Source organism: Lampris incognitus, chromosome 6, assembly GCF_029633865.1.
Source record: "Lampris incognitus isolate fLamInc1 chromosome 6, fLamInc1.hap2, whole genome shotgun sequence".
In the NCBI taxonomy this organism is placed as follows: Eukaryota; Metazoa; Chordata; class Actinopteri; order Lampriformes; family Lampridae; genus Lampris; species Lampris incognitus.
Genome location: NC_079216.1, coordinates 53,364,697 through 53,391,251, shown reverse-complemented (window position 1 = coordinate 53,391,251; position 26,555 = coordinate 53,364,697). Strand labels below are relative to the sequence as shown.

The following is a 26,555-nucleotide window of genomic DNA, read 5'->3' as shown; positions in this document are numbered from 1 at the left end:
AAATCAAATCTCTCTCTCTCTCTGAGCAGAAGAGTGAGCGAGCGTGCTGAGCAGACATACGTGTGAGAGCGGTTGTGAGAGATTTCTACCTTTTTGCTATCTTTATTTTTTCTTGTAAATATTGTACAGGGTGTATATAGTGTGTATTGTAGGGTTACTGGTTTGGTGTGTATATAGGAAGGTTTTAGGGGGTTTGTGTGTGTGTTTGCGGTCGGCCGGCATTTCCTGATTGGCGTGCTTAATGCTGGTATGGAGTTAACCAAACTCACCAGGAAATAGGGCTTTAAACTGTCCCCTGGTTTTCCTTTTTCGGTGGAGGATTGTGCTTTGGCAGGCAGAGAGGTTGTGGGTCACAGCAGCATTAAATCTGCGGCTAGAATGAATGGTACTGTGGTGATTTTTGTCGATACCATAGACAAACTAAACAAAGTGGTTGAAGCAGGCGTTGTTATACCAGATAGCAAAATTGCTGTGGCCCGGACCCGTCCCACACTCGACACTTTCATCCGGCCCACATACCGCATGGAATGATGGCACTTGGGCAGTCTGCTCCTGTTTGCCAGATCTGGGCCAGAACCAAGCCATAGCAATGCCACATGTGCCACATATTTGTCAAAGATGGCTCACATTTGTTTTGTGATATTTGGGCCATATTCACCATTTACCACACGGGCCACTTCAGTGTCACATCCAGATTACATGTTGGCGAGAGCACCACATCTATGCCAAAAAAGGCCCACATTTGATTTGGCATATTTGGGCCATAGTACTTGCTGTTATACATGTGGGCCACTTCAGGCTCACATCCATTTTGTCAGGGCCAGAAGAAGGCCATCAGTGCCGCATCATTGCCTGAAATGGCCCACATCCGGATGCTATCTGGGATTAATGACAAGTTTCGTATCAGTATCGCCGCTCACCACACTGTCGACAAGAATCACGATTTCAAACAGTCCGCCATTTATTACCGATGACTCTTTGATAAGAGAACTGTCGAGATATGGAAAAATAGTTTCATCGATCAGGAAACTGTCGTTGGGCTGCAAGTTGCCACTGGTGCAACATGCGGGTTCATATGATCTTGAATAGAAAAGACGAAGAACTGGATGTGGGGTTTAAGGTGAAGGTAGATGATTTTGATCATGTGATTTTTGCGCGCTCTGGGACTTTGAAGTGTTTAGGCTGTGGAGGAGAGGGTCATTTGGTTCGGGCATGTCCTGAGAAACACTCCTCTGATGACAAAACGCAGAGTGACGAAGTGAGAGGAAACAGTAAAACCAGGCAGAACAGTGAAGAGACAACAGAAAAGAAACAGAGTCCAGACGACACTGACAAAACTGAAACACCCAAACGGAGTGAAAAGTCTGAAAAGCAAAACGTAAATGATGAAAACGAGGTGCACAGTGAACAGGCAGTGGCATCAAACACTACAGGTAGAGCTGCAGATGGTGTAGTGTTGAGCAGCGATGAGGATTTGATGGAGGAAGAAAAAAAATCTGTAAGGTTCCTGTACTGAAAAGAAAGCAGTCGGCTAAAACTAGTGGCTCTCAAACCAAAAAAGGAGGAATAACAGGGGGGAGAGGCAGGCAACAGGAGGAAAAACTGTCTGAGGTTGACTTGAGTATGGAGGAGGAGGAGGAGGAGGAGGAGGAAGGGGACTGTGGTATAGACAGCCAGGTACCTGTATTAAAGAGAAAGCAGCAGGAGGTACAACCACCTGAAGCTGAGTTTAGTATGGAGAAGGAAGAGGATTGTGGTGTAGACAGCCAGACTCACACTACCTCCCAGTTGTCTGTTGCAACAAAGCGAGAACTATGATGCACGCCAAATTAAGAATTTTTTGCAACAGACAAAAAATGTGAGAAATATTAAAAATGAGGATTTTTTTTTTTTTACAGATAAAGAACTGTTTCTCAACCCAGCCACTGAGGATGCACAGGCCAGTGCATTCTTAGTGCCAGTCCCAAGCCCGGATAAATGGGGAGGGTTGCATCAGGAAGGGCATCCAGCATAAAATCTTTGCCAAATCAAATATGCGGATCATAAATCGGATTTCCATTTCCAGGGAAGAGGAAAAGAGGAAGGCCAAAGAGGAGGTTTATGGATGTGGTGAGGGAGGACATGCAGGTGGCTGGTGTGACAGAGGAAGATGCAGAGGACAGGAAGAGACAGAAACGGATGATCCGATGCGGCGACCCCTAACGGGAGCAGCCAAAAGTAGTAGTAGATAAAGAACTGTTTCTGTATTCTGTTGAATCCCAGATGAGGAAAAAAAAGGGGGGCTACACTTATCAAGAGATGTACAGGTTAAAGAAAATGGTTCTGAAAATCAAACAAGAAATACTGCATGAAGACTCAGAAGCAGTATAAGACAAACCATTTCCCGTTCTGGTTAACGTTGTTCTTTTATCGTGTGCTTTTTCTCCTATCAGTCTCGATGGCCAACTTCCGAGTCCCTACACTTAATTTAAATGGAGCAAGAGATCAGAATCAGAATCAGAATACTTTATTCACCCCCGAGGGATAAAAATGAGACGTGAAAAACAGGGCATGTCTTTTTGAACTTGTAAAGCTAAAGCTCATTGACGTCATGTTTGTCCAGGAAACACACAGCGATATCATGAATGACACTGACTGGAAGACGGAGTCAGATGGTGAAATTGTTTTAAGTAATTTAATTAAAACTAGTGCAGGAGTGACACTCCACTTTTCTAAAAACGTTCTATCACAATCTTATGTGATAGAAGAAGTAGTGAAAGGTAGATTGATGGTAGTTAGAGTCAAATATGAGTCATTTACTTTGATTTTTAAATGTATATACTGCAAATGTAGGGCCTGACAGAGTTCAGTTTTTAACTGACCTCAGTGTGGTTTTAAATCAGTGTGTGCCTGACAGGGGATTTTAACTGCACAGGAAATGATAATGTAGACAGGAATCATACTGAACCTCATGCTGCCTCCAGACGTGCAATCAAGTAGTTGACGGTAACTCATAGATTAGTTGATGTGTGGAGAGAGATGCATAAGGAAGTTAGACAGTACACCTGGGTTCATAGTAAAGTCTTTTACTACGGCATAATTAGATAATTTTTATTCTTTTAGGCATCGTTTTAGCATTTTTAAAGACTGTAGGATTATGCCCGTAGGTTTTTCAGATCACTCAATTGTGACATGCAATGTTTTTATTGCAAAAGTCAAACAGAAGTCTGCTTACTGGCATTTTAACACTGCTCTGCTACTATAGATGCAAATTTTAAAGAAACGTTTATATTTTCATGGAATATTTTTAAAACAAGGAAAAGGGAGTTTACATCATTGAAACAGTGGTGGGATTATGGGAAGGTACACATTAAGCAGCTTTGTCAACAGTACACTCTCAATGTCTCTCATGATATTACCAAATCTATGAGGGATCTAGAGATGAAAATAGTGGCGCTGCAGAGTTCTGCAGGGTCCACAGGAAACTGAGTTTGCTTTGAAGAAAAAAGCCTTGCTGGTTGACTTGCTGGGCAAGGCACAGGGGGCATTGGTCCAGTCTCACTTTCAGAATTCTGCTCTGATGGACTCACCTTCAAAGTTTTTCTTCAACCTAGCAAAGAAGAATGGACAGAGCAGGTTCAGCCATGCTCTTAAATCAACAACAGGACAGCTGCTGACTAAAGCCAGTGAGATGAAGAAAAGACATGTGGATTTTTACTCTCTTCTGTACAGCAGTGAGTATACTGAGGATTAAGGGCGTTTGATTCCTTCTGCAGTGGGCTGCCCAGAATCTCAGAGGAGATCAACAAAGAGTTGGAGGGTCCTCTGACTACAGATGAGCTGTCTACCGCACTGCAGAGCATGCGGGGGGGCACGCACTGGGATTGATGGACTCCTGCTGGAATTCTACAAGGCTTTTTGGACCAAACTGTGTGATGACAACACTGAACACTTAAGTCTTCACTGAATGCCTTAATGACTCATCTTTGCCCCAGAGCTGCAGGAGAGCTGTTCTGACATTGTTGCCGAAAAAAGGCGACCTACAATATATAAAGAACTGGCGTCTGGTCTCTCTTCTGTGTGAGGATTAGAAGCTGCTTTCCAGAGTCTTGTCCAACAGACTGAAGAAGGTGATGGATCTGGTCATCCATTGGACCAAAACCTACTGTATGCCTGACAGGTCCATGGTTGACAATGTGTCACTAATTTAGAATGTTTTGGAAGTCTCTGGTTCATTGGACTTTGAAGCTGGTCTGGTTTCTTTGGATCAGGAAAAAGCTTTTGACCGGGTTGAGCACCAATACCTTTGGAAAGTGTTAGAAAGGTTTGGCCTCATCCCTGGACTTATTGCCAAAATTAAGGTTTTTTTTTTTACAAAGACATTGAGAGTGTACTGAAAATTAATGGTGTTTTGTGTAAACCTTTCAAAGCAGCTAGAGGTGTAAGATAAGGCTGCTCAATGTTGGGCATGCTCTATGCGCTTTCAATCGAACCCTTGTTGTGCAATTTTCACTTATATTGGTGGTCTGTTTTTACCTGATTTTAACACACAAGTTGTTTTATCTGTGTACGCAGACGATACTGTTGTCATTGTAAAGAATCGAGATAATGTAAATTTGGTTGGAAAAATGGTGAAAAGTTTTGGAAATCTCTCAGCTGCTAAAGTGAATTTGGTAAAAAGTGAGGCTTAAGAAGTTGGGAGGTGGTCTGCAGGTCTCCCTCAGCTGCCAGGAGGGCTAAATTGGAAGAGGGGAGGTTTCAAGTACCTTGGAGTGTTTTTAGGTGATGAGCAGTCTGTTGGGAAAAACTGGGAGGGGGTGGTGGAAAAAGTGGAGGGGAGATTACAAAAGTGGAGATGGCTGTTGCTACATATGTTTTACAGAGGAAGAGTTTTACTTGTTAATAATTTGGCGGCCTCCACCCTCTGGCACAAGCTAATGTGTATGGACCCCCACCCCCCCAAAGTCTATTCTGGTGAACTTTTGTTGGAATAAACTGCATTGGTTTCCAAAGAGTGGACTATACATACCAAAAGAGGAGGGAGGGCAGGGTTTAGGGCATCTAGAGAGAAGAGTAGCAGCTTTTAGATTACAGTTCACACAGCGTTACCTCACAGGGACTGATGATGGGCTGTGGAGACCTCTCATGAGCATTATTTTAAAGAAGGTACCGGGTTTGGGTTCAGACACCTCTTTGTTTTTAACAGACTGTGTTCTTAAGAGTGTGCATGACCTGCCACCTATCTATCAAGGACTGTTTAGAGCCTCGACTCTTTTCAAGTGGTGCAGACAGCAGCCTACAGCATCTCTGTTTTGGCTCCTGGAAGAGCCTCAAATCCATGGGGCCAGGCTGGACGTTCAGGATGACAGCAAACATGGGCTCAACTGGGGGCTATACTCAGCTGGAACTGTTAAATTGAAGCACATAGTGGATGCTGCAGATCCAAAGCTTCTTGACACAGAGGCAGTGGCTTCACTGCTGGGCTTGAGGTCAAGCTGACATACTAGGGACATTTTGAATGCATGGATTAAAAGACTCACAATCGAGGAAGTGGACATGCTGCAGGACTATGCCGTTGGAACTGAGACACCTGATAATGGAGATCATTTCCCCAAGTTGGGTCTCCAAATGGACCGGACTGGACTAACGGGACCTTTGCTGGGCTCTAATTTGGCTACTGAAATGGACCTTTACAAGTTAGATGGGAAAGTCTTGTACAAGTGTTGTGTTGTAGCCATGAACAAAAGAATGCTGAATAAGAGAAACGACACTGTATGGAGAATGAAGTTAAAAGTGACAAATGATTGTAGGCCAGTGTGGAGGGAGCTATATAAAGCCCCACTGAACAAAACGTCAGGTGACCTGTTGTGGAGGATCCTACAGGGAGTGCTGGCAGTCAATACTTTAATTTCAAAAAGAAATCCGGCTGTTTCTGTTAAGTGTCCTTTCTGTCAGTCGCCAGAGACAATTTTTCATCATAGTTGGAACGTGAAAGACTTCAGGTGCTTTTTGAAGCTCTGCAACCCATATTCTCACACTGTAATAAAAAATGAAATGAAATGTGTTTTATCTTTGGCGCTGGGTACAAGAGGAAAGATGCAGAAAAGTGGTAACTTTTAAATTTTGTAGTGGGACAAGCTAAACTGTCGATTAATAGAAGTAGGGAAATTTGAATTGGTAACGGTTCAGCTGGAGATTTACTTCCTTTATTCATCACATGGGTAAAGGCGAGAGTCCGAGTGGATTTCAGTTTCTTACTCTAATGAACAGCTTAGATGAGTTTATTGCACAGTGGTGTTTCACGACAGCCATTTGCTCAGTCAAAGAGGAGCAATTGGTGTTTAATTCTGTTTTTGCATAATGTTTTTTAAACCCTTTGGGAGTCTGTGACTTGATCCATTTTTTTTAAGTATCAAGCATTTTATAACAAGAGTTCTATGCAGTAAACATGTATAGCTCCTTTTGTTTAATCAGATTTTTTGTTATTTCTTGTCTATTTATTTATTTAAAGAGTAATTCTTTTGGTGTGTTAATGTAAAGGAGTTACTCTGTTAATATTGTAAAATTAGATGTGTCGATGTTAAAGCCCCCCCCCTTGTTCTCCCAAATTGTACTTGGCCAATTACCCCACTCTTCCAAGCCGTCCCGGTTGCTGCTCCACCCCCTCCGCCAAGCCGAGGAGCACTGCAGACTACCACCACATGCCTCCTCTGATAAATCACCTGACAGTGAGGGGTTTTGCCAGGGGGGCATAGCGCATGGGAGGATCATGCCATTACCCCTAGTTCCTCCCTGAACAGGCGCCCCGACCAACCAGAGGAGGCACTAGTGCAGAGACCAGGACATATACCCGCATCTGGCTTCCCACCTGCAGACATGGCCAATTGTGTCTGTAGGGATACCCGACTAAGCTGGAGGTAACACAGGGATTCGAACTGGCAACCCTCGTGTTGGTAGGCAACAGAATAGACTGCCACGCCACCCAGATGCCAGTTTTTTTCATGTAAAATAAAGAGCTGTTCTCTCTCTCTCTCTCTCTCTCTCTCTCTCTCTCTCTCTCTCTCTCTCTCTCTCTCTCTCTCTTTCTCCCCAATGTTTGTCCTTGCTGCGGGTCAACAGAAACAACTTTTCATCGTTTTACAGTGTGGTGTGGACGATTTGAAAACCTGCTTGCTGTTATTAATACATTGCTTGAACCACTCAATGAGACATTTATTGAAACTGTTTTTTTTTTATGAGCTGGATTACAACAAGACGCACACGTCTGAATATCAGCTGCTGAACTGGAATGTAAACTAAAATGTACTTTTGAAAAAATCTCTCTCTCTCTCTGTCGGTCTGTCTGTTTGTCTGTCTCTTGCTCTCTGTCTCTCTCTCTCTTGCTCTGTCTCTCTCTCTGTCTCTGTCTCTCTCTTGCTCACTCTGTCTCTGTCTCTTGCTCTCTGTCTCTTTTTCCATCTCTTTCAATCACAGTGTGGACTCTAACAAAGTTGATTTGAATCTCGTGAGGACACTGACAGATCATGACTCTCTAATCAAATCTGCTAAAGGGAAATGTTTTCCTGCCCGATCCACTTCACAAATTTACATCAGATGTTGAGGGAAAAAGGAAAAAAAAAGCTGCAGGCTGAGCAGTGCCCTGCAGGGTATTCCAGCGGCAGCCAAAGCTGGTTATCATGGTATCATAAATCACAGGAGCGCCCCCTAAGTTAATTAGCTCGGAGTATGTACATTTTGATGGAAATGCATAATGTTTTCTGTCTTAAAGCACACACAGTGTCAGTGTTTTGTTTTCAGGCTTCTGTGAATAGGAAATGGTGTTGAACACATCCATTGTTTTCCCCTCACAGCTGACCACCAAGGTATTTGGAGAAAGTCAAGGACGCATCAGTGGTGCTAAGCCGAGGGAATGTGGTTTTAGCGAGAACTAGATTCCAAACATAATAAGATGGAAATTCCTTCGCTAATCCTACTGTGACACAAATTTTGAGCCAGGCTGGGTCCACACAGAAGTTATTCCAGTTCAAAGCTACAGAGCACTGTTTAGGTTTCACAAGTCAAAATTAAATCACTAGTTAAAACTCAAATCATATCGAAACCTGTTGCGTTTGTCATTGCAAAAAAAGTGGTGTCACTTATCATTCAGTGTTTAAATCTTAACCTACAGACTGGCGGCCTGTACAGGGTGTCTCCCCGCCTGCCGCCCAATGACTGCTGGAATAGGCTCCAGCATCCTGCGACCCCGGTTGGGATAAGCGGCTTGGATAATGGATGGATGGATGTGTGAAAGGGCACTGCCCTGCCATGAGTTTGTTTGTACTTTTTCTCTGTGCTAATATTTTGAGCTGATTCAAGTGTCTCAACAAAACAGCTAAAACTACACACTGTGTTGTGTAGTTTTGAATTGTATGTGCATTTATGACTTAAACTCATTCATCCATCCATTATTCAAGCCGCTTATCTGAATTCGGGTCGCGGGATGCTGGAGCCGATCCCAGCAGTCATTGGGCAGCAGGCGGGGAGACCCCCTGGACAGGCCGCCAGTTCATCACAGGGCCGACACCTTCACACCCAGGGACAATTTAGTAAAGCCTCTTCACCTGACCTACTTGCCTTTGGACCGTGGGAGGAAACCGGAGCACCCAGAGGAAACCCACGCAGACCTGGGGGAGAACATGCAAACTCCACACAGAGGACGGCTTGGGATGACCCCCAAGGTTGGACAACCCCGGGGTTTCGAACCCAAAACCTTTTTGCTGTGAGGTGACCGCGCTAACCACTGTGCCACCGACTTAAGATCAGATACAAGGAAACGTATATTATACGTCACAGTATTATCATCATAAGTAAATCAATCAAATAGGAGAAAGATTTTGCCAGGGTACTGACATTAACTGCCCTCTGAAGTGCGCTCATCATGATTCATAATTTTCTAGCTCAGCTATTTGACAATTTACCTCCTTCATAAGCTCTTGGATAGAAAATCTGCACTAAGTAGAATATCCTACTGTTCATAGTTAGAGCCCCCAGAGTCGAAAATAGATTAAAAAGGAAAAAAAATAGGTCACACTGTTCTGCTTGTTCATTTGGAAGGGGTGGCTTGAAAGATTGTATTGAACATTATACCTGCCTTGGGAATTCTGCAGTGAGTTACAAACTGAAACACACCATTTAAAGTACACTGCTGTGAGATTGTAAATTGATCTGGTATTGAGCTCTACCAACTGCTAAGTTTACCTATCATCTACCAACGAACAACCTAAAATATTCATCACCCCAATGTCGCAAGTCAACAACTGTACTGTAATCTAGCAATGACTCTAAAAATGTTGTTTCTTTTTCTAATGCATGTGAAAAGTTGGGGGAGGGTTTTTTCCAATAAAAAAATGCATTAGAAGTTATCTGCATTACAGTGCGTTACTTTGAGATACAGACACTTGCTCCTGTTAAAATTCTGGTAAAAAGAGTTACTATATTGAAGCAAGTAGAATTATTTCAACTCCAAGTTCACTCTTTTTTAAATGAAAGTGAGATTTTAAGACTCACTCTGATACTGAAACATAGGACAGCATGGTGGCCTGCTGGTTAGCGCTACTGCCTCACAGCAAGAGAGCTACACATTAAATGATGCATGTGTATTCAGTGGATTCAATATGAATACCAGGTACCCAAATTCCATCCATCCATCCATTATCCAAACCGTTTATCCTGTTCTCAGGGCCACAGGGATGCTGGAGGCTATCCCAGCAGTCATTGGGCAGTAGGCGGGGAGACACCCTGGACAGGCCACCAGGCCATCACAGGGCCGACCCACACACCTAGGGACAATTTAGTACGGCCAATTCACCTGACCTACATGTCTTTGGACTGTGGGAGGAAACCGGAGCACCCAGAAGAAACCCACACAGACATGGGAGAACATACAAACTCCACACAGAGGACGACCTGGGATGACCCCAAGGTTGGACAACCCCGGGCCTCAAACCCAGGACCTTCCTGCTGTGAGGCGACTGTGCTAACCACTGCGCCACTGTGCTGCCCAAATTTCCTCCTATAATCCAAAAATATGCTTAAAGCTGAAATCCGGGATTTCCCCAATCGGCTCCTCCCTCTGACTCCTCCCTCGGCTCCTCCCTTTTCTGTGGCCCTGTGACTGACTGGTGACCTGTCTAGGATGTCTATAACCTCTGCTCAAACTGTACCAGGATAGGCTCAAGGACCCTGCAACCACGAAAAGAAGTTAAGTAGTTGAAAAAAAATACAAATAACTATTGTGAGTGGAATGGGGATTGAGTGGAGAGAGGCAGAAATGACCTGCCTAGTCAACACGGCACACCTGTGTCCGACTAACTTCTCCATGATATGACAATGATTTGAGATACTTTATTGATCCCCATAGGGAAATTATGGCCTGCATTTAACCCATCCTAGCTGTGTAGCTAGGAGCAGTGAGCAGCTGCCGTGCAGTGCCCGGGGACCAACTCCAGTTCTTTTCCCATTACCTCAGTCAGGAGCACAGACAGGAGTATTAACCCTAACATGCATATCTTTTTGATGGTGGGGGAAACCAGAGCACCCGGAGAAACCCCACCGTAGACACGGGAAGAACATGCAAACTCCACACAGAGGATGACCCCCAAGGTTGGATAACTCCAGGGTTCGAACCGAGGACCTTCTTGCTGTGAGGCGACAGCACTAACCATTGCACTGCCATGCCGCCCCATGACTGGCACCTCAAATCTGATTTTTTCTTTTTTTTGCATATCCAGATTGGAATTTGATAGCTCTCACTAAGTCTGAACAGCAAAAAAACAAACATGGAAACCAATTTTTTCAAATCAGATTCAAACTGAGATTTGTAATTTTTTGAGATACTTTATTGATCCAAATGGGGAAATTACGCAATGATTCACTTAATGTGATTCATATCAATTTTCTAAATATGTCTCTCATTCTGGCCGCTCAAGTTGAAGTCAAGTCACACCAGTTTTACTTGTATAGCCCAATATCACAAATTATAAATTTATCTCAGGGGGCTTTACAGCAACACAGAATCCTGTCCTTAGACCCTCACATTGGATAAGGAACAACACCCTGTAAAATAACAAACAAACAAAACGTTTTACATGGAGAAAAAATAGGAAGAAACCTCATGGAGAGCACAGAGGAGGGCTCTCTCTCCCAAAACAGACAGACGTGCAATAAATAAATTGGATATCAAACTGTCTTTACATCACTTGCAATGCACCGCACCTCTCATTTCACAGCAGTATCAGCTGTTACTGCAGCACCAAACATGGCTGCATGTATTAATTGCTTCATTGCTGATGCCGTCTGATATGACAGAGGAGTTCTGCAATGCGCCCAGGCATTACTACGGCCTGAAGAAAGAATAAGATACATTTCCATAATAACCTGCAGCTAGCTGTTTTGCCTCTGGTTAACATACACACATACATACATACATACATACATACATACATACATACATACATACATACATACATACATACATAGCATACATAACATACATACATACATACATACATACATACATACATACATACATACATAGCATGCATCATTATCACAGCAACCAATGCAGAAAATTTAGTCAGGGTTTTTCCTGCATAGAGAATAGGCGGAGGCGGCCGCCTCCGTCAAATTCTGCCCCGTCTCCAGCTCTCAACGGGTGTCTTAATGAAAAACACTATTATCTAATGAGCATTGCACTCAGTGGATGTCATTTTTAATCGTAATTGAGGCCTTGCGCCGCCGCCGATGTGGTGGTGCTGTATCGTAATCAGCACAGTGCACCTGGAAAGGCGCTGCCAAAAGTGCCAACGAGGAAAAAAGAGCTGCAATTTTCCAGACATTTCCAGTTGTGAAAAGCGTAAATTAAAGCAAAGGCTTTTATGTTATATTTGATTTAATTTTAAACAACTTTGCTGTTAAGTGTGTAAATTAACACACTCGCATTTATGTTGTATTTAATTTAATGTTGAACAGGGCGCCTTTATTTAAAAAAATAAAATAAAATATGCTTTAACGTGATAATTGTCATATTTTCTTCAATCATAAAATTATTAGGGTGGCACGGTGGCGCAGTGGTTAGCACGGTCATCTCACAGTAAGAAGGTCCTGGGTTCAAGCCCCAGGGTAGTCCAACCTTGAGGGGTCATCTCGGGTTGTCCTGTGTGGAGTTTGCATGTTCTCCCTGTGTCTGTATGGGTTTCCTCCGGGGGCTCCGGTTTCCTCCCACAGTCCAAAGACATGTAGGTCAGGGGAATCGGCCATGCTAAATTGTCTCTTGGTATGAATGTGTGTGGGTGTGTGCATGTATGTCGGTCTTGTGTGATAGTCTGGTGGCCTGTCCAGGGTGTCTCCCTGCCTGCTGCCCAATGACTGCTGGGATAGGCTCCAGCATCCCCGCGACCCTGACAGCAGGATAAGCGGTTTGGAAAATGGATGGATAGAATTATTGGAAATCCTAAAATACATTGTTTGTAAAAGAAAAAGTGTTTGCTTGAGCCAGTTGAAGGCACAGTACACATGCACGTGTGTGTGCATGATCAGGATGGTACCACCTCCGCCTTAAATTGAGACAGGAAAAACCCTAAGTTTAGTGATGCCTGAACTCGCAAACCCGACCCGATCACTTACAAATAACCATGTGGACAGTCAGACCAAATCAAGTCACACAAATTTGGATTGCTGTATAAACATAGCCTAAAAGTTACCAGCCAGACATTTTGCTCCCAAAAGGGGAGATTTTATCTTTAATACTGATCTGAACCTTTACTAAAGACCTGTTAAGACGGAATATAATTTTCATTAACGATTCTGTAGCTGCCTACTCTCTCTCCCCCCCCCCCTCCTCACCTAATGCCAAAAGTGACCTGCAGCAGGGTGCAGAAACCAGAGACGAAGAAGATGGTGCTGATGAGGTGGCTCTGGGTGAGGCCATCATGCTGCAGACACAGTCCCTGGGACAGAATCAGAGGGATGGCAATGATCCCTCCAAATGCTGTCAAGCAATGCTGAAAGAGTAGAGAGAAGGAGGCGCAGGAGGAGAGAGACGTTTGATTAACGTTGGTTTATTCCACGACTTCATGTATGCTAGGGCGAACTGACTAGAGAGTTTACATTTCTACTTTAAAATGCGCTCCGTGGAGATAAACTGCCCCACATAAGTCAAGAAAATATTATCATCATAATCATATGGGATTTTTGGATGATATCGAAAGATATATCACAATATCTGCGTACTTATGCAAAAAATGTGTTGTTTAAGAAGCCAACTGAAGTTTATTACATTGAACTGTACATTGTAATGTAAGGTATAATATCAAAACCAAAACTAGTTTTCAAATAATATTCCCTTTTTGAGAAATGTTACATCATGCAGTATGATTATAATTATTTTAGACAACAAATTATATATCACAATATGGAAATATCCAAATTTTGTCCCACTATTTTATGTCCATTATAATTCTGTTATCCTCTTTCAATGTTGTATTATGTAAATTGCGTGAACACAACATCCATTGCACGCTGTCCATCTTGGGAGAGAGATCCCTCCTCTGTTGCTATCCCTGAGGTTTCTTCCTATTTTTTCTCCCTGTTAAAGGGTTTTTTTAGGGAGTTGTTCCTTATCCGATGAGAGGGTCTAAGGACAGGATGTTGTGTTGCTGTTAAGCCCACTGAGGCAAATTTGTAATTTGTGATATTGGGCTATACAAATAAAATTGATTTGATTTGATTGAAAGACTATAAATGATTATATTGACATATTGCCCAGCCCTTTATATACAACAACATTTGCTACCTTTAAACAAAATGGAAAATATAGTGAAAACCTTCCAATCGTTTGGAAAAAATTACTGACCTGACTTAATTCTGTCAATAAACATTGTATCCAGATGAACTGGTTCAACTTTGACTTGATACATGGTATACAAAATACTGGGTTAGTTTAGTTCACATGGGGAACTCAAATGCAGATTTATCCCCCCCCCCCTTTTCTCCCCAATTGTACCCATCCAGTTCTGAGCTGTCCTGGTCTCTGCTCCACCCCCTCTGCTGATCCGGGGAGGGCTGCAGACTACCCCATGCCTCCTCCGATACATGTGGAGTCACCAGCTGCTGCTTTTCACCTGACAGTGAGGAGGTTTGCCAGGGGGACATAGTGCACGGGAGGATCAAGCTATTCCTTCCAGTTTCCCCTCCCCCCTGAATAGGCGCCCCTACCAACCAGAGGAGGTGCTAGTGCAGCGACCAAGACACATACCCACATCCGACTTCCCACCCACAGACACAAACAATTGTGTCTGTCGGGACACCCTACCAAGTCGGAGGTAACACGAGGATTCGAAGCGGCGATACCCGTGTTGAAAGGCAACGGAATAGACCACTAGGCTACCCGGATGCCTCATCAAATGCAGATTTACAGCAGCCTGTATCATAAGGTGCTACGGCATGTTGTCATACTGAAAGTTGACAACATGCTGTATGGTGGGGAAGTTCATTCCAGATCTGACATGAGATTAATGCTCCCTCCAAAGTTAGGCCGTGCCAAAGACATATTGGTTCAATGGACAGAATGAAATGAGTAGGAGTAGGGAAGTCAATGGTCACGTAACTATGTAAAGGTCAGCCATCGTAAAATCTACGTAACACAAAACCTCATCGATAACGTGATCTCAGCTGGCTAAACATCCATTTTCATAGTCATCATTTTTACCAAGTGTAACTGCGAGAACAGACTGAGGTCCTCATGTGAACTTTTCACCATGTTTCCACTCAATTTACAGTCTGTACCATCCATAGACCCTCAGCCCCACAGCACCCTTATGTAATCCCATCATGGAAAAGCCAGTGGTGCTGACAAACAGTTTGCCGATGTACCTGAATGCCCAAAATGACGCAGAGGTACCAGGGTGGGACATCTGTCACGCAATAAGCTAACTTGTCCTTGTCCTCCTCTTCTGATATGTGTGATTCATCTCCATCCTTTTTCTCGGGAAGATCACAAAAGCGCCCATCAAGCTACAATTCCAGACAGATAGGGAGAAAGCACAACATTGTACTGGTTGAAGAAGAAAATGACATGATGATATATGCTGGCGACACGCTCTCGTATACCTTGCACACTTTTACGAGAAAATGTTCGTGATATTCAAGTGTTGGAGGGAACCTTTTTCTCAACAGAACACTGTAAAAAAGGCCCTTTTCTGAGTAATCTCAACTAGAGTGCACAGTCTAGTTGAGATTATTCAGAAAAGGGCTTGTAATAGGTTGCCTTACTTTTCTAAATTAAACCAGCATATTATTTTTTACAGTGTACATTATATAACTTTTCAACCACTCTTTAAAAACCTTCTAGCCTTGACCAGTCTAGCAGACATAAAAGTAAGTGATTTGCCCCGGAATCATGGCTTATCACATGAAACATCTCTCGATGAAGCTCACAAGATACGTGCAGTGAAGTGTTTGCTTCATGTAACGTGATCTTTAAAGAACAGGACATTTTCATGTCCTCAACATCACAGCCTTATTCAGCGAATCCTTTCCGTCACTGACAGGTACTGCTGCAATCTTCAAATTTTTGTTCAAAGCTGAAGGTTTGAGGGCAGAAACAGCCATAAAGATGCCCAGTTTACTTGGAGATGGAAATTTTAACTGAACGTAGAGAAAAAAAAAGGGAGAGAGAAACAAATATGCCATCACTGCTTTTGCTCATCTTGACTCAGGGAAAAGAAAAAAAAACCTCTTATCAACAATGTGACTTTCAGCATGGAAGAGCAGGCATGTAAACAAGGCACACTGGTAGATATCCATGGCATTAATTTGCTTGGTATTCTGCTTTGACGGAAAGGATTAACTCACCGTTATATTTAGTTAGTGACATTAGCTTTACTTGGGTTTAGTTTATAACATGATAGTAAGAGGCAAATTCACAAACCATACATTATCAAGCTAAATGATTAGAAATAGGTTTTATGATTGTCTTTATGTCTACAAGCAACTTGCTGGATTTTCCAAATAGTTTGAAACGGGCAAAACGAGAAATGAGAAACCAAGTGCCCTTGGGAGTTCACAATGTAGCCTCGCGGCAGTTTATAATGTAGCATCATGTACATTTATCTCAACAGCTTCAACAGCCAAACTTTTCAAAACACCTATTCATATGCAATTAACCAGTTTGTATACTCACTGCAAATGCATAGTTGTCAAGGCCGTTGCTTTCATTTTCTGGAGCCATATCAGCTTCAGCCTGCAGGCTCAGGTTTTGTGCTGTATGTTGTAGTGATCCTCTAGCCAGGAGGCAAAGCAATAAAGCGCCTAGATGACTGATAATGAGAGCGGGTGTGGAGGAGAAAAAAGGAGGGAGTAGAGAGAGTAACGGAGTCGGATAGAAAGAGAGAGAAAGAGAGAGAAAGTGTGTTGGGGTGGTTGGAGTAAGGAGAGTTGAGACACGAGACTACTATTGTTGCTGATTGTAAATGAAGTTAGTACCGCCAGCAACTCATGTGAACCCAATTACAACAGTAACAGCAGCTGATCGGCCCTCAGAGAGGAGAGCGCCCTGTCAGAGCATTACATTTCCCCTTCCTCCCCTCTCTCCCTCTTTCTCTTGCTCTACTCTCGCTTTCTCTTCTGTTTCTTCTCTTTTGAGAAACTTTCTCTCTTCTCTCACTCAATTTTCAAATTTGCTTTTATTAGCATGACAAATTTACATTTGTATTGCAAAGCATTTTCACATAAAGGACAACAGTGCACGAATACAGAACATATATACATCAACAGATGCAATAAAACAATTTGTCAGACTCTGCATGTGTGTGTGTGCATGTGTTTGTGTGTGTCTGTGTGTGTGTGTGTGTGTGTGTGTGTGTGTGTGAGAGTGTGTTCACATAAAATACAAGAACAGTATACAATACTGGAAAAAAAATTGGAAAAACCATCCCTCAACAGAGGAGGAGGTCTGCGACACCACCTATCTCCCACTTACAATGCCGTCCTTTCATCTCTACCCAGGAGACTCAAAAGCTTAGCCTCCAAGAACAACAGTCGGTCACTATCGGCTCCAACGACTCATGACCACTGAATGGAGCACTAACGAAGTCGAAACTAACACCGCCAACGTCTGTCGTTGCTAAACATCGGAACACAAAAAGAGCCATTGACATCATTAGCTCTGATAACGACTCCAAAGAGGCTAAATATCTGAGTTTCATCACCAGCCAGTCAAGACTAGCTTGATCTAGTCAGAAAGGCACGAACTGATGACGCCTCTTGGATGAGATGCGAAACGTCTTCACGGACAGTGGAGTAAGTTTCACTTGAACATTAGGGGGACACATTTAGCAGGGGGTCAGGGGGTCCTCCCCCTGGAAATTTTGAGCATCACACATTTAATTTCCTGCATTCTGGTGAATTTGTATGCACAATTTGCTCTTTTTCTACATCAATTTATTGTGGAAATGTCTTATTTATGTAAAAGAAAAACAACTTTCAGATAGGCTAGCCTATCGGATATCTTCTGTTACTTTCCTCTTGCTCATGTTGACTCTGTGAATCAAAGTAGTAGATGCATTTGAACTAATAGAATACCCTTGGCACAAATTGGTTTGTAGATGCACTTATTATGTTATCTCATGTGCCCGAAATGATCAGTTCAAGTTCATTTAAGCTAACATAAACGTCTAGGGGCTACTGTTAGCAAGCGCTAGCTAGCTAGCTAGTTCGTGGGGGGTCTGAACTGATAACCCCAAACACAAATTATAAACTAGATAAGGCTATAATTCATCCGGAAATAAATAAGAAAATCTAACTCAGAAACCCCAAAGGCAAGAAAGGGTGGTGTACTGGGCTAGACAAGCAAGCTGGCTAGCTACGTTACTTACACTTGCTTACATGATCATTCACGCGCCGGTCTCCTGGTTGTCAGGAGCAACTGCAAGACAGCAACGAGGTCGGCAATCCCAGTGGCAAGGTTAAAATGGTATGGTCCCAAGCACAGGGGTGTATGAAATCGTTGGAAAACAAGTATGAATGACATTTTAAGTAGTTCGACTGTCTGTGTTGTTATTTTACCTTTTTTGGCGAGGGAGTTAACATTATCATTCATGATATATTTTTTTGGGGGGGGACAAATTCACCTCTTCTAAATGTAGCCCGTGGAATTAGATACCACACAGGACACAATTACTTCCGGGGTTCTTGTAGCTTTAATTTTATTGTTTGAACCTTCGAATGCAGATCGTTATAGTGAGTGCATAAATTCCTGTGTCTTTCGAGCAAACAGCTCATAAATGTTCACAGATGTGGCAAGTTTAACAGAAAAGATATTAAAAGGAAAATAATAAATACAAAATACAAAACACGGTGCAAAATACGGCAGTGGACTATGTATGTTAAACAGGGTTTAACAAAGACATGTGGAACTTCCTGAAGATTGCGCAACTTCTCACTCTGTCAGTTACCTTTAAACAGAATTAAAATGCATATAAAACCTTTACATTTCCCTTACTACTCAAATACAATGGCATGGTGTGGCTTTATGCACGCCAACATTACCTTGTCATGCCTGCAATGGCTAACAGTGGTCGATGGTTCGCACCCAAAATCACCGAACATCAACTCCAGTAGTGTCTAAATCAAACCATCGTGTCAAATTACCGACATACAATATTGTTTGGAATAATGTTACAGGTATATTTCACAAGATATTTACACCTACTTACTACGGAGTCAGAGCACCGTCACACCGCAATCTTCAGGTGCTTCACACAAGAAAAAGAAAGAATACCCAAGATGCACTTGGATAACTTGCAGAAAGAGCCATTTCCCGCTTGCTTTTCCTAATGGCAGGTTTAGGTGCATAGGTTCTACGTCCTGCTCCACCAGCATCATCTGTTAGTGCGGGCCTGTCCCTGTTTTCAATAATGGGCAAGTCACTGTCGCTAACGTCTGGATGCACATCATTAACACATTCTGTTTCTGTGCCACAATTTCTCATATCTGAATAACCTTCCTCAGGTCCTTCACCATCACTCTCATCTGTGGGTGCTGTCACATGTAAACTAACACTTTCTGCTGCAAGAGGCAGGTTAGGTACTTGCACAAGCCGGCGAGGGATGACTTCCTCAACAATAACAAAATCAGCCTCAGGTGACTCAGGCTCATCCTCAGCTACAGGCTGTGTAGTGGTCTGTAACCTAGTTCTAGTTCTGGGTTTGGGAACTGGTTTTGCACAAGGTCGCAACTCTGACCTATGAACTCTTTTAATGGGGCCTCCCTCAAAAGGTTCAACGGTGTGTGTGGTACCTTGGATGCCAACTACCTTGTAGACTGTTGAGGTCCATGTGTCCTGAATCTTATGTCTACCTGGGGGTCTGTGACGTAGGAAAACCAACTGACCAATGTCCACAGGAGGACAATACACCTTCTCATTTTGCAGTGAGATCCTCTCAGCTGCCTTCTGCTCTGAGTACTCTCTGGCTCTCTCGTGTGCCTGTCTGAGTCTCTCCTGATGAACAGACAACCAATCCTGTTTCCTGTCTGACACACACTCACGCCCTAATAAAGCATCTACTAGGAGATGTGGCTGTACCCCGAAAAGCAAATAATAAGGCGAGTACCCTGTGGTGGAATGAGGAGTGACATTATAGGCATATACTACTTCAGACAGATGCTCTGGCCAATGCTTTTTTTGCTCTGGTGGGAGTGTCCTTAACAAGTCATGGAGTGTGCGATTGTATCTTTCACACTGATCGTTTCCCTGTGGCCTGTAGGGAGTTGTCCGTGTCTTTTTAACCCCATAGAGTTTGCACAGCTCTGCTATAATTTCACTCTCGAAATTTCGACCTTGGTCTGAGTGCAGTCTCTCTGGGACCCCATATTTCATGAACCACTCCCTGAGCAAAACTTTAGCTGTAGTGTCAGCCTTCTGGTCTTTGGTAGCATACGCTTGTGTGAACTTTGTAAACACATCGGTCACAACAAGGACATTTTCACGGCCATCTGAAGCTGCCTCCAACACTGTAAAATCAACAGCCACCACTTCTAGAGGTCGGGAGGCCAGGAATGCCTGAACTAGAGCATGGATTTTTGGCTGAGGCATCTTGGTCAAAATGCACCGCTCGCAGTTTTTAACCCAGCTTTCAACATCCTCACATAGCCCTACCCAAAAACACCTCCCTCTTAGCAAGTTTACAGTGCGCTCTATGCCCTGATGTCCCATGTTGTTATGTACATTTTCTAGAACTTGGTCTCTCAAACAACTAGGCACGAGTAACTGCCACACTTCTCCATGACGTGGGTATGTGATAACCCTGTACAACAACCCTTCTCGTTGTTGTATGCATCTCCATTGTTTCAACAATCTTTTCACTTGACTAGACAGGGCTGCTCTCTCTCTCTGGGATATGGCCTCCTCCCCCGATCCCAAAATGCCCTAAACTCTTTTAGGGTGGGGTCACCGGCCTGAAAACCTACCAGCTCCTCTCTGGTATAACCTGGCAGTGTGGGGGTGTTGCCCTGTTTAGTACCTGTCTCACCAGACCTCGACTCCCCAGCACGGGTCTGTCTCACTTTGTAACACTCCAGACCTCTAGAGACAAGACCAGGATCCAGAACTGTTCCTCGCTCAATCAGGTTACACACAGCGATACAGTTGTCAAAATCTGAGTCAGGGTCTGTTTCAGGCTCCCCTGCAAACTCCTGCCTAGAGAGAGCATCTGCGGCGGCATTGCTGCAACCAGGACGGTACTTAACCTCGAAATCAAAAACAGACAGTTGCGCTACCCACCTCTGCTCTATAGCACCTAACTTGGCTGTCTTGAGGTGGCAGAGGGGATTGTTATCAGTCAGGATAACAAAGTTTGAACCAAGCAAGTAACCCCTGAATTTTTCAGCAACTGCCCATTTTAAGGCAAGCAACTCCAACTTCATGCTACTATAATTACGGTCATTCTTCTCAGCATGGCGTAGTCTGCGGCTAGCATATGCTATGACACGTCTGGTGTCACCTTGCTGCTGACACAATACAGTGCCTAATCCATGCTGACTAGCATCTGTCTCAACTACGAATGGTTGTGTGAAGTCGGCAAAACCCAAAATGGGAGCAGAGGTAAGTTTTTCCTTTAACTGCTCAAAGGAAGAGTCACACTCTGGTGTCCACATATTACAAAACTGGTGACCTACTTTCCCTGTTTTCTTCACACCTGAACATTTGTTTACTAGGTCATGCAGTGGCCCGGCAATCTGTGAGAAGCCTCGAATGAATCTCCTGTAGTAACTACAGAAACCCAAGAATGACTGCAGCTCTTTGGCAGTGATTGGGACCTTCCAGTTCTTAACAGCAGAGACCTTGGAGGGGTCAGTTCCTATACCTTCTGCCGACACCTGATGACCCAAAAACTTTACTGACTGTTGTAGGAAAGCACACTTCTGCAACTTCCCCTTAAGGCCCGTCTCTGCCAGTCTCTTAAACACAGTCTCAAGTCTCTCCAAATGCTGCTCAAATGTCTCTGAAAAAAACAAGATGTCATCTAGGTAGACCAGGAGTATCTGAAAAATGAGATCATTCATAGTAACTTGCATAAGTCTCTGAAATGTAGCTGGACCGTTACAAACACCAAAAGGCATTCTCACATACTCATACAGACCAAACGGTGTAGTAAATGCAGTCTTAGTCCGATCTCTCTCATGCATAGCTACCTGGTGGTATCCGCTCGCCAGATCTATGGTCGAAAAGAACTTTGCCCCTCTCAGCGCATCAAAACTCTCATCAATTCTCGGGAGCGGGAATGCATCACGTCTTGTCTTTGAGTTGAGTTTCCTGTAATCGACACATAGCCTCAGACTACCATCTGCCTTTCTCACTAGTACTATGGGCGAAGCATAAGCACTGGAGCTTTCTTGAATGACCCCTTTTTTTAGCAGCTTGCCAATATGTTCCCTGACTTCACTGTACTGTGTGGGTGGGATTCGTCTGTATGGCTGTGTTACAGGTATGTCATCTGTCAGATGGATCTCATGTTGTACTTTGTCAGTGTGGCCTAGATCTTCATCTTCTGTTGCAAACACAAAAGAGTACTTCTCCAGTAACAAAGTCAGCTGCGCTTGCTGTTCTGGGCTACCACAAAAATTGAGCTTGCCGAGAATTTCCTGCACATCTGTTGGTGTTTCAGGGTGTTCACTGATACTCACTTGTTCAGTGTCTGCTGAGATTCTCTGGAACTGTACCTCACAAAGCTCATCACTTTTCACACAGTCTACCTGAGTCAAAACCCCTAGCCTAGTCCGTGGCCCTAGCCAGATATCTTCATCAGACATGTTCATGACTCGGACTGGAAAAATGTGATTGCCCGATGAAACCAACATAGGCACAACAACCAAACCTCCAGGAACGGGGACACCCACAGACTCCAGCAACAAAAAAGAACCATCCTCAGTCATGGTCCTGAGTCCCCTAGCCATAACTGTAGCAGCAGATGAAGCAGCTATATGGACTACATCCTTACCAGCTGCCCTAGCGAAAGAGAGTCTGTCTGTTCTATGTACTGCATGAAGATGATTAAAAGCCTCTCTCCAGTTTGAGTCAAACCTCTCCTGCAGTGTGGTGTCAAACTCAGTGTGTACTAGCTCTCTGCATTTTTTGACAATGTTCATCCCTATTAGACCTGGAACAGAGGAAGAGTGTTCAGAATCTTTAACTATCAGAAAACCTCGCTCTGGGATAGTCAGACCCATGGCTTCTACATCAAGCTCCATATAGCCCATATAGGGTATGTCTAATCCATTAGCTGCAGTGATCTTTAACCACTCAAATGCTGGGTGAATGTCTTCGCCTTTCACTGACAGGTGTTCCCTGAAAAAACTCTCAGAAATTGTACTGACCTGGCTACCAGTGTCAAGTAAGCAGGACACTGTAACACCTCGTAGTTTCACCTCAACAGTTTTACATTCTCCGACTGCACGCTCTAAGATCCTGTTTCTGTCTGGTGTCTCTTTTGGTGAGCCAGCTTCCTCCCCTCGAGTTGTGTGGCTCATGACAACTGAGGGTACGAGTTTTCCTGCACTACAGAAGAACTAGGTGTTGCGTCCCCTTGACCCCCTCTGGCCTGTGGGCATTTTCTTGCAATGTGACCTATGCCTCTACACTTGAAACAGATAGGCTGACCATCTGGTGTGAACTTTGGCTGGGGTCTAGGTTGTGGCTTGGGCTCTAGGAATGTCTGTTGAGTGCTGCGCTTACTCAGTTCACCTACAGCAAAGGCTAGATCAGCGAGTGTTTTGCCTAACTCTGCTAGCTGTTTTTCCTGATGGGCTACTGCTCTCCGAACATCATTTAATGCAGTACCTTGGTCATTGTTTGTTTTAATAGTAGAGCACTGGGTTTCTGGAACCTCTGATGTAACTTGGTTGCTCTTTATGACCCTGGGACGATGAGACCTGCTGTCCTCCATCTCCCACAGGAGGGCCTCGTTCCTCACATCTAGAAGACTGCTCTCTGGTTTGTCCCTAACCATTTTCCTGAGTTCACGCCTGAGTGCTGCTTCTCTTAAACCCTCAATAAACCGGTCTCTGAGCACAGTTTTCTCATTAGGTATTACATCTATTGACTGTTTCACTACAGAGCTCAAAATCTGGGATAGTGCATGGAAGTAGTCACGGAGGTCTTCTCCATCAGTTTGGTTACGGTTGTAAAAGGTCTGCTAAAGCTGTGTGGAACTGCACTTTTCCCCAAATGCATTGCTCAGGTACGAGTATAAATTACTGGGCCCCACTGACTGACCCCTCATGCATAGTCTCACCTCTTCTAATGCAGGGCCACGCAATAGAGATAGTATATAGTAACATTATTCTTCTGTTGTTTGCGCTCTGTATCTTAAAACCCTTTCAACCTCTTCAATAAACTCTTCGACAGATCTCCTGTCTGTACCACACTCCCTACTAAATGCTTGGATCTGGCGTTCTCTTGGAACGTAGATGTATGAACGTGTGGGTGCACTGTTATCACTTGCTCTCTGAACCCTTGCTTCACCATTTAACCTGGTGAGCTCATCTCGCAGTCTGGCGAGCTCTTGCATGGTGGTCTGCATTTCTTCTGTAGCACCTTCACCTATACCCGTTATGCCACCTGAGGTGTGGCCATTATCATCACGTGAACTCCATCACCAGAATCACTAGACATAATGATATATTAATCTTTACTCAGTCCAGTATAAATGAGGATATTTAGTTCAAAACCTGGTTCAAGGATACTACAAGGACAGTCTTTAACTTGGAGCCTTGCTGGATCTTGGTCTTTGTAGCTGAAGTTAGCGCTGGAGTCCTCTGCGCTGGTACGGCTGAGTCGTGTGAAACAGGAAGCACCAGAACCTCGTAGAGCCCCTCACGTCGTCTCTCGCTGGTCACCACCTCCACAGCAGGATGGCTTCAGACTCAACACCAACGGACGTCACCAACAATCTTCACCACTGCCGTATTTTTTATTTTTTTTAAGTAAAAATAAGCCACTCTGTTGCCAATTTAAAAAAAATGTTTTAGCTACACCCCACTCCTGGTACCAAAATTATGTAGCCCGTGGAATTAGATACCACACAGGACACAATTACTTCCGGGGTTCTTGTAGCTTTAATTTTATTGTTTGAACCTTCGAATGCAGATCGTTTTACTGAGTGCATAAATTCCTGTGTCTTTCGAGCAAACAGCTCATAAATGTTCACAGATGTGGCAAGTTTAACAGAAAAGATTTTAAAAGGAAAATAATAAATACAAAATACAAAATACGGTGCAAAATACGGCAGTGGACTATGTATGTTAAACAGGGTTTAACAAAGACATGTGGAACTTCCTGAAGATTGCGCAACTTCTCACTCTTTCAGTTACCTTTAAACAGAATTAAAATGCATATAAAACCTTTACATTTCCCTTACTACCCAAATACAATGGCATGGTGTGGCTTTATGCACGCCAACATTACCTTGTCATGCCTGCAATGGCGAAACAGTGGTCGACGGCTCGCGCCCAAAATCACCGAACATCAACTCCAGTAGCGTCTAAATCAAACCATCTTGTCAAATTACCGACATACAATATTGTTTGGAATAATGTTACAGGTATATTTCACAAGATATTTACCCCTACTTACTACGGAGTCAGAGCACCGTCACACCGCAATCTTCAGGTGCTTCACACAAGAAAAAGAAAGAATACCCAAGATGCACTTGGATAACTTGCACGGAGTTACAATAAAAGTCCACAACACTGCCACTTACTGGTCAAAACATGCAATGACAACCAAAACTATAAAAATACACACAATCTGCTTCACAATTTAAATACATCAAATGACATTTTACATGGCTTGACAGTGTAACAATTACATATATTAACAGTTAAACTATACTAAATTTAAGTGGAAACTCATTTAACATATTTAACAGATTTACCACCCGGCTACATAAACATTGAGGGGGACATGTTCCCCCTGACCCCCCCATAAGTTACACCTGTATTCACGGATATATGACCAAGTCCAGTTGGATTTGATTCATTTCCTTTGGATAACTATGACCTGGATGAATGAGAACATTCACGGACAGTATACAATACAGAATATATACATCAACAGATCCAATAAAAATCTTTCTGCCATCGTCTGTGTGGCCCTGTGAGTGTGTGTCTCTCACTCTCTTCTGTTTCTCTTCTGTTTCTCTCTTCTCTCTTGAGAAACTTTCTTCTCTTTATCTCTTCTCTCACTCCTCTCTCGTTCTCATTATTTTCTGTTTCTTGCTTCTCTCTTGAGAAACTCTCTTCTTTCTCTCTTCTCTCCTTCTATGCTCTCTCTACTCTTTCTCACTCTCTTTTCTCTCACACAGTCTTCTTTTTTCTCTCTTCTCTCTCTACTAGCTCTCTCCCACTCACGCACACTCGGTAATTTTTCTGTCTCATGGGATGATGGAAATATTGCATTAGAGGAAAGTAAATCTGATGTCGTCCTTTAAGAGTGGCCTCCACAGTCTTCTTGATTATTCTCTTGCACTTTTGAAGATAGTCATGTTTCCATTTTAAACCGGTCAGTTGGGCCATCTAAATGAATTAATTGATTATGCTTCAGACCCCATGGTGCTTGTTATGCAACTAAATTTGGTTTTCTGGATTACAAAACTTCCACTCTGAATTCGCCCTGATACATCAGCTATGACCTCTCCCTTGATGAACGGGAATCTCTGCATCACATGGCACAAAGCAGCTATACCAGATGACTGGTGTAGTTTCTGTAAAAGTTAACCTGATTTCCTAATTTGCAGTAAACCTCTATTTCCTGAAAATGTTAATTGATCGAAATGAAATAATGGTGTGATCTTAGTCCTTATTGAGGAGACAATACAAAGGGTGTTCTTCTGGAAACTGAGTAGGGTCAAGGCCTCCCAACCAAAGGTTTATGAGATTAGATGATAAAAATATTCAGTATTTGAAAAGGTCCCGGCATGTTGTCCACACAACCGACAACTAGTGTTGGATTCACAACCAATGGTACCTTCAGACTTTTTTAC

At 43.4% G+C, this 26,555-nt stretch overlaps 1 protein-coding gene across 1 annotated transcript in view; it reads right to left on the bottom strand.

Moving 5' to 3' along the window:
- Positions 1 to 16,246, bottom strand: part of slc23a4 (solute carrier family 23 member 4) — a 34,618-nt gene extending 18,372 nt beyond the window's left edge. The window contains exons 1-3 of the mRNA XM_056281783.1: positions 16,199 to 16,246; positions 14,890 to 15,030; positions 12,862 to 13,019 (exon numbers count right to left, since the gene is read on the bottom strand). Of these exons, the coding sequence (XP_056137758.1) occupies positions 12,862 to 13,019; positions 14,890 to 15,030; positions 16,199 to 16,246 (347 nt within the window). The remainder of the gene's footprint in view (positions 1 to 12,861; positions 13,020 to 14,889; positions 15,031 to 16,198) is intronic.
- Positions 16,247 to 26,555: the final 10,309 nt, after the last annotated feature.